This window comes from Triturus cristatus, chromosome 5_2, assembly GCF_964204655.1.
Source record: "Triturus cristatus chromosome 5_2, aTriCri1.1, whole genome shotgun sequence".
Lineage (NCBI taxonomy): Eukaryota > Metazoa > Chordata > Amphibia > Caudata > Salamandridae > Triturus > Triturus cristatus.
The window spans coordinates 505500877-505514537 of record NC_140588.1 but is presented as its reverse complement, the minus strand read 5'-3'; the positions used below and the strand labels follow the sequence as shown (position 1 = coordinate 505514537).

The 13661-nt window shown below is 41.2% G+C and overlaps 1 protein-coding gene across 11 annotated transcripts in view; it reads right to left on the bottom strand.

Annotated features, from left to right (window-relative positions):
- Window positions 1-13661, bottom strand: part of PDE1C (phosphodiesterase 1C) — a 1636609-nt gene that overhangs the window by 208361 nt on the left and 1414587 nt on the right. For all 11 annotated transcript variants that reach the window (XM_085607521.1, XM_085607513.1, XM_085607514.1 and 8 more), the window contains 2 exons: window positions 5686-5806; window positions 3710-3885 (listed from right to left, as the gene is read on the bottom strand). In XM_085607521.1, coding sequence (XP_085463647.1) covers window positions 3710-3885; window positions 5686-5806 — 297 coding nt within the window. The remainder of the gene's footprint in view (window positions 1-3709; window positions 3886-5685; window positions 5807-13661) is intronic.

Here is a 13661-nt window from a genome sequence, read left to right as displayed (position 1 = left end):
AAATAGCAGGTTGTTTTCAATTACATAATTCCATGGAATTACCTGTTAGTTCTTACATAATGTGTTATTATAACCAATCTCATTAGTGTTCCTATTATTGACCTGAGAAAGGTAAAACAATGAGTCAGCGAAACTGAGAGTAGTGCCTTTGTGTACACAGACATTTGTGGAGGAAGCCCCCAGCTCACCCGAGCTACAAAAAATTTGACATACTGCTAGTGCTGTAGTGGCTACATGCGGCACAGCTACATCCCATAAACAGTGGGGACAGATGACTGCTTTCTGAAATAGATAGGTTGACATATTCAGCCCATCCAGCCCAGAGAGCACTTGTGTGAATATATGACGTTACAAAGCATGGAATTACAACGCATACTTTTACAACACAGTCTTTACATCGCAGCTACCTTTACATTGCATGATTTTACAACGCATGCCATTGCAATGCATTTTTTAAAACTACCATTACAAAGCATTCCATTACAACGCATACCATTACAACGCATACCATTACAATGCATAATACTTTTAGGGCAACAGTAGGGTAAGTGTTGGATAGTGTAGGGGTAAAATGTACTACTCCTACTCCATTGAGTGCAACAGTAGTGTAAGTGTTGGATAGTGTAGGGGTAAAAATTACTATTTCCCAATCCAGTGAGTGCAATAGTAGGGAAAGTGTTGGATAGTGTAGGGGTTAAAATTACTATTCCCATGTACCCTAAAACCCATACCCACCCTAATACTTAGAAAATCTCCATTACTTACCTTATAATGCGTTGTAATGGCATGCTTTGTAATGGTATGCGTTTTAATGGCATGTGATGTAAAGGCAGTTGTGTTGTAGCAGTTGGGTTGGAAAGGTAGGTCGTTGTAATGACTGCGTTGTAATGAATGTTTCCCACTGTTGCAAGTTTTCAATAGGTACACAGATAATATGTAAGAGAGAAAATGTCTGTGGGCATTGGGCACCTAATATAGAGTATTCCATATGTTCCTGTACAGACTACCGGTAAAACCAAATACCTTTCAGCCAAACCATATACAAACTTATCCCTGTAAAATGCACAGTTTGGCTTATTTTTTCCAAACTTTATTTGTTGGAAATTCCTCTCAAATCCCACGATAACACCAAGGCCTGGACGTCATTGTGTGGGTATCCTAAATACATTTTCCAGGGTTGCTTGTAATGTTCCATACCTTCCTGTACTCTGCTAAGGCTAACCTAATGTGTAACGTGACAATATAAATTCTACATTTTTCCCCAAAAAATAACTGCACATAGTCGTAGTATGTACAATACAAAACACTATGAAACATAACATACGAGTTGAGCTCAGGAATGATACTTTGAATTTTCAAACAATAGCAACTTTATTTCAATGGAATTCTAATCACTCAGCATATTAAAACTTTGTTGAAACAGCCATCAGATTATGTTTAAGAATCGTATTGCACTGAGGAAAGCTTCTGTTCCAAATAAGTAATAAATCAGAAAAATTAATTTTCACAGAGAGCTGAAATCTATTTCTCTTGCCAGAAGCTACTGACAAAGGTAATTAATTTTTGAATTAATAAATTATGTGTTACATGGAAATGTAATTCACCACTTAGATTTAATACCTCCGTACTTTATTAATCATTCCTACAATGAGACTTTGCTGCCGATGGCCTGGCGGATTGATATTAAGCCCTGGGTTCTGTCTGTGTATTCTTTTAACATAAATTTCCTTCCAGAGTCTTGAGAAACACCTTCCCCAAATGCAGTTGATATGAATATCCACAGGGAGGAGCTGCAGCTTAAGGAAACGGCAGCAGAATCTACAACAGAAATGTTTTCTAATCATTTCTATGGACCCATCAGTATGAAATCGCAGCGCAAATTTGTGTATACCAGAATTTATGAGGCAGCATTTAAAAAAAAACATGATTGTAACCTGCCTCAAGGAAATAATATGGTCATTAAAACTTCAAAATTCAATGTATATATGCATTATTTGTTTAAGCATATAGCTTCAAACCGTTTGAAGCTATATGCTTAAACACAAACCATATTACGTACTTTCCCCATGTCTGGCACAGCACTACTTACAATAACCTAATATTCTGTTCATGAAAACAGAAACATGCCCCGAGATATTTTCTAAGACACTTGCTGTGTTTGTTTTTCAGCAAACAATATGGCGAGCAATACACTCACATTATAACATCCTTAAAATACAAGGCACTGCTCTGATTATAGCAAGGGCAATACTTTGCCAAAATAGTGTTATTCTCTGGTGTGACATTTCATAAAACGTACATGAGTACATGTATATACAATTGCTGCAACTAGATGGTAACTATTGATCCTCTGGAGAAAAAAAATTGAAAATCTACAACAAATGCAGCTGGAAGTATTCAAAATACTGCCCCTTCTGTGTTGAGTGTAACGAAAAGGAGTTACTTTTATAGAGCCATTCAAGCACCATGATGATTCTCGGCTTTGAATTTCACCAAAAATACAGCCATAACTAATTTGAAAACAGGAATCTCCACTTTTGGTCTGACCCAGCCACCATCCTGCCCTGTGGATCCCACAGCAGGGGAAATTGGACTTTGTATCTTACGCATGGCAGGATCCATGCTGAACCTAACGCTGGTAAGTCACCAGCCGCGGACCGTGGAGGGAGTTCCTTGGGGTGGAAAGGCGGGGCGGGGGAGGGGCAGGGTGGGGGGGGGTACTAAAAACCGGAATATGGATAATTGGAGGTAAGTAAACAATTAAATACATAAAACGAATTTCGTTGCGCGCGCTGCATCACATTTTGCGATGCAGGGCGCGCTACGAAATTCGTTTTATTGATTTAATTGTTTACTTACCTCTAATTATCCATATTCCGGCTTTTAGTACCCCCCACCGTGTCCCTCCCCCGCCCCGCCTTTCCGCCCCACAGAACTCCTTCCACGGTCCGCGGCTGTAAGTCACACCCACTTCCAGGGCCCGGAGAGTCCATTTCTAAACTCATATGTCCAGCACACGGCTCCAGAAAACTTCTAATAGGGCCATTGTTCTTTATGTACAGGCTATACTTAATTTGAGCCACAGCTTTCTGGTACTCAGCACGGGCCCTTAATTGTCAAAAGCGGCACTTATGATATTCTGCCACATGGTGGCGCTGTTTGTCTGACTTAGAGATGAGCACAACAACAGATGTTTTTTATTATTTCAATATGCATTAACATTGAATAAGACCTTCCACCAAAGCCATTCGAATAGCTTAATGGGCATGGAATAGTTTGAATTGCCACACCTGCGGGAGTGTGATAGTTAGTGGTTGTGTTGTATCTGTAAATAGCAGTTCTGGCAAGGGCAGTGGGTGGTGTAAGCTGCTGTAGCCTCTTGACGACAACCCTGGCACTTACATTTTTTCTTTACACATTAAGCACTGGATATACATAACATGAAAGACCACATTGGTCTGGCTTGGATTAATAGGTCTACCGTATGAAAACACAACCTTACAACGCAACAGTAATTTCACGATTGTATCATAATTATTGACAAGGGTCAAGTATATAAAGTGACCTACTGCTTGAGATCATTTCTATACTTTGCATACCCTGTACTGAGACTTGTAACATTTGACAGTCTGTAGCAGTGACGCTCCTCTCAGACACCAGTACTGGCTCTTAAAAGGTGCGGGATTCCCTTCCGTTTTTGCATGTTTACCTTTGGCTGCCTGTGCTTTCCATTTTTCTCGGTTCTGCAGCACCACCTCGTGCCAGGTGTTTCTAAAGCTTTTGAAGTCCACAGTGAGTATAGAGCAGTTCAAAGAGGCACTTCCCTCCGACCCAGTGCTTTTGACACTCGTCCTTTTAACTTCCGAGGTGTTAATGCTGTTCAGGCTGGAAGGCAAAGACACATTGCAACACATGTTAAGACTGCTCCGTGAGGCACAACATGGCGGACAAGCAAATATGGCTGCGCTGCGGGAGTGAACCAATCAACTGGAGAAAGACCGCGTAGGGCATAGTACGAAGAATGGAGGAAGACAAGCCGGGGGTTATTAGAGGGAGAATAGAGTAAGAAAGAGAGGTCGGACTCGGCCGTAATGTTTATACAATTTAGAATTGTACTAAACTAGGCTAGAAGGTGAATTTTCCAGATTCTAATCAATTGAGCTTTGTGACAAGAAGATGCCCATTGGATGGATAAGAGAGCTCACCACATAGAACCCTGGAACCGACTGGTGGACTTTAACTTTGTTTAAGGGGTGTTCCAGGCAGGATCAAAGTTAGAGTCAGTTGCCTTCATTTAATGATGAATTAAGTTCTGCCTAAGGGCATCTGCTTACAGACACGTCAAATGGTTTTGATCCAAATGCGAGAACGTTTTATCCCAGTAGGTCTGACCTACATACAGTGCTAGCTGTCTCGCCAGTCCAATGTTTACCACATATTTACAAATACACACATAAATATACATAGTCTTTCAATCAGCCTGCGTCATCCATTGCTCTGTTCAAGTGTCATTCACAGTTTGCTTCCGCCCACCTCAGGCTACAACAAGGGGCGATTGGTCCTCATCACTTTGAGTAACAGCACTTTATATAATTGCACATGAGAACAACCAACTAACAGGAAGTGACATTCAGAGCCGCGTTTGTTAGTCAATTTCTGCCTTTATTTTGCGTTATTTTATTTTTCAAATGGGTCATTTTTAACTTCGTGTGTTTTTTTAAATATATGCACACCACATTTAGACAGTGGTATATTCACCTTGTATTATTTTTTATACTTTTCATGTCTACTGCGTGTGTTTGCAAAAATATAAATAAATCAAAACAAAGCAGGTTTGTCAATGCCAGACGAATTGGTTTTGCCAATTTTAAAACATATGTGAAGAAAGACGAGTTCCGATTTGAAACGTCAAATGACAGATAAGCAGAATTTTATTTCAAACAATGTTCAAAGCTCAATGTGTTTGTTGATTAATGGTGTTTTAGAAGTTATATCAAGATGTCACCGGGACGACGCCTGGTGGCAGCTACAAGAAAGCAGCTAATCGCCGGTTCTGTTGCTGGAATAGATTGGGAGGGCAGCACCGCCAGAGAGCGAGGGATCTCCTGAAGGGGTGAGGGATGGGGTCACGGTAAGCAACTCTTATTCAAGCACTATCACTTTAGGTCCCTATTAGGGAAGTGGCTTATTTACCAGGTTGCACAAAAATGTTTGACTGGTCATTTAATAGAGACCTGATGCATATCCTTCTGGCATTCTGCATTTTATGTAGTGACACTTCAGACACATATATTTATATTATCTATGGCCCATTGTCTGATGCATAAGTCTGGTGTGGCCCCAGCTCATAGAGGGTTCCTGTTTGGATAAGTTAGCCAGTGACAAGTATTGGTCAGCGAGCAAATGAATTAAATCATGCTTCTTTAGAGATGTTTATCTCCGTGGGAGGTCAAAAACTCACCTGTCTGTTCACACAAACAACTGTGCTTTCAAAAGAGTCAATCATGGCATAAGATGCCTTATGAAAAACGCCGACCAGAATACAATCAAGAAGAAGCAGGTTGGAAAATGCTTTCTCATGAATCAGCGAAACTTCATGGGGTGCAGGTATGCAGTGGCAAAACCATCATTCACTGGTGGCATAAACCAAGCTGACCTCCTGGGGGGTGCTGCTTCCACACTAACCTGGAACGTCTGAATCCCGCGAGGCCAGAGCGCGAGGCTTCATCGATGAGAGGAGCCACAATTTTCTCGGTCATGTCCGTCAGCACAGTAAAGGTTGGATCCACAATGAAATCAATGAAACCTGGGCAACATATCAAAGCACACGTTTAGGTACAGCAATACATGTCTCTTTCTAGCTTTGCTACTGTTTTATCATTTAAGATGAGTAACAGAGGCTTACGTGTTAGAAGAAGACACTTGGGTTGAGATTTAATAAAACTTAGCACAAAGTTGTTGGCCTGTATTGAGCTAAGAGGGTTGAGCTAGACAGCGCCATATCTACGGACACATGACGCTGCAGCTCTCTTCCTCAGACCGGGCACAGTTCTAGGCTGCCTCGAGCCACACACATCATGGCACTATAGTGCAAAGGTGTGTCTGTGTGATGACTAGCATAGGATGTTTTTTGAAAAAATATGATAACACACTTTAAAACTTTACAAACATTGTCAGTGTGCTGTACAGTCTAGCACACATGCACACATTGAAAGGTTTAGAGACATAAAAACATGTTTCTAAGTTGATGCCTGCCTCAAGAAGGCATAATTTATTGGAACAAAGCCACGTCAAGATAGATTGGACGTTCCTTCAAAAACCATGGGTTGTAGCATGGAATCACCCATGTACCGAACCTGGGGATCTTCCTTAATGAAAAATAATGAAAAATGACACATGTGCTACTTTGCATTATTTTTAGTCTACTTTCAAATGCAAAACTAGTTTTGTGCTGGAAAGTAAATAACAACTCAACACTTTTTGCCCATGTGCATCCCTTTTGGTGACATTGTACCAGAGCAAAATGTTGATAAATATGGTGCTGGGTTTTAATATCAGTAACTGTAAACAGACAAGATATATAACATCAATTGGATATGTTTCCTTCATGATACTAGATTCATTTTCAAACCTACCATGGACCAGTCACATATGCAAGATGGTGACTTCAGTCACAGACGCAAACATAGGATTTGCATCAATAAAACTAAAATTAGTCTAAAATTAATTTGTATGTTTTTAAACACAGAAGTCTCTGTAAGAGCATTAATCAGTCTTTTCCCTGCAGTAAAGAACCTCAACTACCAAGAGGGCAATACACGTGGCTGAAAATGTTTCAATATTAGTTGTGAGACAAAAGTCACTGACTTTTGTTAACTAATACGTATTCCTAAATAAAATAAAACATTGAATATAAATAGCAAACATTTCACAATGGTTACTATTCAAAGTCTAAAATCAAAAGACAGTAAGTCCTATTCCCAAGCATTTAAACTTGTTTGCCAATTACAGCTGTTTACAGAGCTATCAGTAGAATAACAGCTTATTGTTAACTCCTTCATTGCCCTGTTCCTCGCTTGTGATGTGTGTCCACTTTCTGAAAGAGGCATTGCTTTAAGAAAGATGCTCATTTTCACAAACAAAAGTAATGCTCCTGTCAGCTTGGGTCTTTTCCTCTATTTGTGTGTTGATAGCGGTAACCTGTTTCCCGCTTATCTTTTTCCTGCCTACGTGCTCCTCATTGAACTGCATTAATTTATTTATATGCACATTTCTAATCTATAAACGTGTTTCGTTTAGTATTAATTGGACATATGTATCATATTCTGTTTGCTTTATTATAGGGTGAAAGTACTCCAGTTATTCATATGTTGGATAGCAATAGTGTGTTCATATCACGTAGCAAATCTCAATAAATGTGCAACAGAATTTATGTGCTAATTCTTGGATTTTAATCTAACAACAAGGTTTTGCCTTTTCATAATGAGAAAATAGTATTTAAGCCTGATAAAAATGCATCCTAATGGAGCGAGACCTTCAGATCTTCCTGGTAGCGTCTACCAAGCTGCATGCAACAGAGATCTTAGATGAGGGCTATGGGCTGGCTTAGTGTTTCTCATCTGTATTTGCCACAGTTCAGAACACCATAACAGAGTCAATCTATGACTTCCCAAAGCAGAGGAGCTGATTGAAAACAACTTTATTAGGCACCAAATACTTGTATCTTAGAGGCCATCTGGGCAACTCAAATGGATACTTTGGTACTAAAAAAGACTTATCTACAGTCAGAAAGTGAGTATTTTTAAATGGACTAGTTTCATCACTCAATGCTTTGATTTAAGGAACACCACCTAAACACAGTTTATTAGGTTGGAATTCGTTTTGATATATTGTCCAATCCCCTATGCAACTATAACAATGATGCTTATATTTGTAATAACAGAGCGGCGGAATATGTCAAGCTTTGGGCATTTAGACAGCAGCTGGCTCTACAGCATGGGTACTCACATACATTTTTCCGGAGGCCACAAAGTTTGGCCTTTGGTGTGACCGAGGGTCGCACTGATGCCAGAGGGGGGTGTAAAGTGAGGGGAAGCAAGGCATATATATCTAGTGGCTGTTAGGTGTTCCTAAAGTTAAGGGCCTAGTTTCTTCCTTTTACTTAACTGCAATTAACCTTTAAGGAAATGTTTGCAGTATATTAAACTATTTTTTCCATGTTAGTGCTGAGACGAGTAAACGGCAGCCCAGTGCTGCTGCTGCCCAGGGGGCCGTATGAAAAGGTCAGGAGGGCCGCATGTGGCCCCCGGGCCGTACTTTGAGTATCACTGCTCTAGAATAAGGCCACATACACCATACAAGTTGCGGAGTTATCTTACAGTAGAGTTGCTAGGACAGAAGTGGAGGCCAATACACACCAGGGAAGTGAGATCATATTAAAGGAGGCAGTAGACATTGTCCCAACAATTTCTTTTAAGAGACCTCCCACTCTGTGCACACACCTGCAATAGCTCTGTGTTTACTGTGAAGGATGCATTTTGATAGGCTCTTCCAATGAGCAATTTGATCTATTCTAGGTCCTTCTGAGGATCCCCGCCACATTATGAATATATTCTGGAAACCCTCAGCCATCATTCAATTGATTGATGCATACAAAAATGATGCCCTTCCTTCACCATTATCGACGTCACAGGGTAAATATATACTAAAGGTAGGCATGCCTACCTGGAGGACATTTTACCTATCTTGCTACTTCATCACAGTGGCAATATTAACAGGCTTTGCTATCAACTGGGGCATCAGCAGTGGTAACAGCTCCCAAAAAGACATGGGAGTTGAATAAACATATGCAGTGCTTTACTTACATATACTAGGCTGACAGGAATTTACAAGCATCACCATATAATTGCCCCAAAACGTTCTGAAATTTACTCCATGACAGTTGTCTTCAAACTGGGGGGGCCTGAAATGATCTCATGGGAAGGCATCAGGCGCTGGCAAAGAGGAGAACAATGATAAAAACAGTACTCAGTTTTCAGTGAAAAAAACTGAGTGGCAGTGAGCCATTCTATAATGGGCCATCAGTAACATCTTTTGGCTCTCAAGTACCTGGATGAGAGTAGATGTTAAATAGGGGGTGGACCTCCCAAAGTCACAAACTCAAGCCCCACTAATAAAGGATCACACTGAGGAGACTTTGCAGTTTAAGAACACCCAGCCATCATTATCATGTTGTAAATCATATATCTGATTGCATTTTTAAAAGGGATAACTGAACACAACTGCACTTTTTGGAAAAAATAAATATGTTTACAGCTGCCAATTTTAAAGAATAGTTGTGAAAACATATGATTGTCATTCTGAGGACCATTGTTTTTACTTGAGGGGTGGTGAGGTATAAAAAAGCTTGAGCACCGCTGCCCTATTATGACAACCAGGGTGAATGAGTTGCAAGAAAGGAGTTGAATCCCCTTCCCTAGGTGTCATTTATGTACCTGAGTCAATTCAACATGGTTAACCATTCCCTCTCCAGGTGGCAGCTCTGACTTTCACGTTTTCTTTGGGGGATTTTCAAATCCTACTTTAAATACTTTAGTTCATTAAATGCTTGGTGTAGCTGACCTACTTGGGTTTCAACCTTCGGTAGTGACAAGACCGCAACCTCCAATTTACCTGACTGCCACCCCATTACTTTTACAATTTTTTAATAGTTGCTGACATGCTGTATATTGAGGGGAACCTAGATCCATTGTGTAACCCTTGCCAAAGGGAGACACATTTACTGTACGAGAGATGATAGCATTAATGACTCCCTCCCTCTGCAATGCTGCCACTCCCAAAAGAAACTATAACTCTACCTTTGCACTATACTTATCGAGGCAATCCCCTTAACATTAGCTCAGACACACCATCCCCAGGGAGACATCTGTTGCATCTTCAAAGTATGCCTTTCTTTGTGTTTGTCAGATCTATCAATGAATTACCTTCCCAGTGTGTACTATTGTACTCCCTTCTACTATTTATCAGGAACAAATCATTTACAGAATCCTCCAGAAGGAGATCAAGCTCAAGGTTAATTACCCCCACGGTGAACCTTAGAGATATTAGTATTGCGCCCAAGGTAGCGTCCGAATATAGCAGAATTAGGGCCTCATTACAAGTGTCCCTGTAATCCTGATGGGGACAGAAATGGGATGTAACAGTCCTATCAAGATTACCATCTTGGAACACCAAGAGAAAACACATGGACATTGCCACAGGTACACTGATTCCCCCACTGTGTTCCACGAAATGCCCCAGTAGGAATTATTTCTGCACCCACCCACCTGGTATTGCCAATGCCTGTGGTATCAGTAACTCCATGGAATTAAAGACAAAGTATTTGGTCCTCTAAAGCTAATTTGGGGAACTTCATCAGGAAAGACACTATGTTCTCATGTTTTGATTCAGTTAAGCCTTCACGTCCATCAACCATTCAGGTCATGGCATGAGAATAAGGAACAGCCATCCGCTTATGTAGCAGGAGAGACAGGAATTTTTACTAGTACTAATGGGTAAGCTAGTGGCAAGAAGAGTCTAAGGGCAACCCAGTAACTCCTTGAGAGCTTGGGTAACTGAAAACACAATAAAAAAATTGCCAACGAGGGGATCATTCATTATCTTACTCAAAACTAATTGTCGATTTTGAGAAGTTGAGAGCCAACAAAAAGAAGAAAAATGCTTCGACAGCAAGGCATATATGAGAACAAATGTTTTTACTCATAAACAGATATAAAACATATAAAACAGCCAGACAACAGATTAAATCACACATACATATAGGAAGTTACAATACGTTTTAACATCCAACGCTTAATTGACTCTCAGTAGTCCATATTTACAGTCCATGAAAAAAGTCACAAGTAGTGTTAATCCACTCTTGTAATGAAGTTGTCAGACAACCGGTCAGTGGATGACAAAGGTACTCATATGTTGACTGAATAATGACGTGATATTTTCAGGAGCAAGCCGTAGAGAGACATTGACAATTTGGTCTCTTATAATTAATATATGAGACCATCCTCAGGACAAATGCTTAGAAACACAAACCCCTTTGCTTCAATGATTTCAAACAAATATTTTTAGGGCTACAAGTGTAATCCAGCCATGAGCATAGGTCTTGAGTATGAATCAAATCTTGCTGAAGTATTTGCAGTTGACAGATCTGTCAAAAATAATGCAAATATTCAATACAGTACTGTGGCACGGCTCAGGGTACCACTGCGTCATCAAGATTTGATTCATATTCAAGGCCTATACTCATGGCTGGCCTTAAGAACAGAAAAGGCTCCAACCATCTTGAACCCATAACTGGTCCCAGGCTGAGTGAGTCCTAACCCTTCATGTGGTGGCCCTCCAGTCGTGGTCCCTTGGTGCCAATGGTACCCAGATAGCCAAAACTTGAGACTTAGACAATATTTGGCTAAAAACTGCTCTGAGAATCGAGAGAGACTGGGATCAGCCTACTCATCTAGCCACCCAAGATGCATCACCGGTCTGCCTGAATCTCCGGCAGCTACGTTTTTCTACACAGCAGCAAATCCTGTTCAGAGGTCCTTTGCTCAAAGTGCACCAGGCCTCATGTAACTCTCATTGCCTACAGCCTCCAGACTCGTCCCACTGGGGATTTTCAACTTTTAAAAAGTGACTAAGCCTGAACGCAAAATCCTTCACCGAGACATCGCACAGTGGCTGCTCGATGACAACCCTCCCCCCACTGACACCACCTGCAGCTTTGCCCAGCTGAACTTCTACCTTCTCAGAGAATTGTTGCTGGAATGTCTTCTAAGTCTGAAGGTAAGCGATGCCCGGTGCGTAATTCACTCTTTGTATCTGACCCCCACTCCATTGTGGTCAGCTGTATTTTTTTACTTTGACCTTGTCTTGCGCAACTAGATGTCCGTGGTTGGAGCTTAGATCTCTTTGGTGCTCATTTTTACCCTAATCTTTAAAAAATCATAACTTTGGTTCTCCTGATTGGAATATTGCTGTTTTTGGTATCAAATAATTTATTAAAATGTACTAAAGTTTTCTAAATTGGTTTTAGGATCTTTCTTCTGTAGCATTTTTTCTTTATTGCTGTTTGTGTGTTACATAAATACTTTACACATTACCTCTAAATTAAGCCTGACTGCTTTTTTCTCAAGCTATCAGAAGGTTATAAACAGGTTAATTTAGTGACATTTGTGGTTCACCCTGACAGGGACTGTGTCTGTTGCATGACCAGGGTTTGCACCCCAGTCAACCAAATACCCAATTCTCACACATTGGTACTCGGCAAGCTCAGCATTCGCAAACCCCATCAGCAGGCTCTAAGAAAAACTGTGGGCCCTAATACTGAGCACTGACTAAATTCTCTGGATGAGAGTTTGTTGGAAAATTCAGGGAAATGTGCTGGCTCAGCTATGTTGGTACAGGGCTTGCAGCATTCTAATGTCAAAATGACTCATTCTGTTCCCCATTAGTTTAATGGGAATCAGTTCATACTAAGGTAGGAGGCACAAGCCTGCTACTTCAGTGCAGGGAGTGCTTGTGTTTACAGCATTTTGGCCACTCATCTAATGCTCTCTCCCTTATGCTGATGACACGCATAGGTAAAGCATATCAAGTTGTTTATCAGATAACTCATATAAAATGTTTCCCCAATATTTTTGGACATCACATATTTATTTATTTATTTAGTTTTGGGTATTTATTAAGCCCAAAGTTCAATTTCAGGAAGTCTCTTGGCACCGTACACATGCTCACTGATTGTTAGTTGAGTAGAAGTAGAATGGTGAAATTAGTTGCTCTTTGAGAAGGCTAGTTTTAAACGCTGCTGACCGTATGTATAGCAGGAGGCTGTTCCAGACTTGGATTGGGTTTACCTTGAATACTTTGCCTCCCCATTTCTTTAAGTTGAATTTAAGGCGTTTAAACGGCATAGCGGCAGCAGAAGTTAGGGACCTACTGGGGTTATACTTGGTGAGCTACATATCTCACATCTAAATGTGATTTTAATCTAATGTATCATCTCATGTGTGCCTACAAACATATATGAATGTCACATATAGGTGCCCATTCCGATCCATTAAAAAAAATTACCGTCCGACTCGTATCCGTATTTTTTTACGTACGAATCGTACAAGTACCGTACAAACTGCGAAGTACGATTCGTACGTGAAAAATACATACGAATTGCGTCGGGAAAATGATCCGAGAGGGAGCCGTAAATTTTTACGTCCGAATAGCGTCGGGAAAAGTGACCGATAGGGAGCCGGACATTTTTACGTGCAAATCGTAAAACAGAAGTCCGAGCACGCAAGTACGATCCGTACCACCCGTCCGCATACACAACCGCATGTGAAAGGCCCCGTACGGAGCGAACGCTGTAGCGCACATGTACACGGGTAAACTTGTGCCCGGATACGAGTCGTACAGCCCCCCTCACCCCGCACATGTCAGCACCGTACCCCCGTAGGTACGCGCCGTACCCCCACCCCCGTAGGTATGCACCGTCCCCCCACCCCCGTAGGTACGTGCCGTCCCCCCACCCCCGTAGGTACGCGCCATACCCCCACCCCCATAGGTACGTGCCGTACCCCCACCCCGTAGGTACGCGCCGTACCCCCACCCCGATAGGT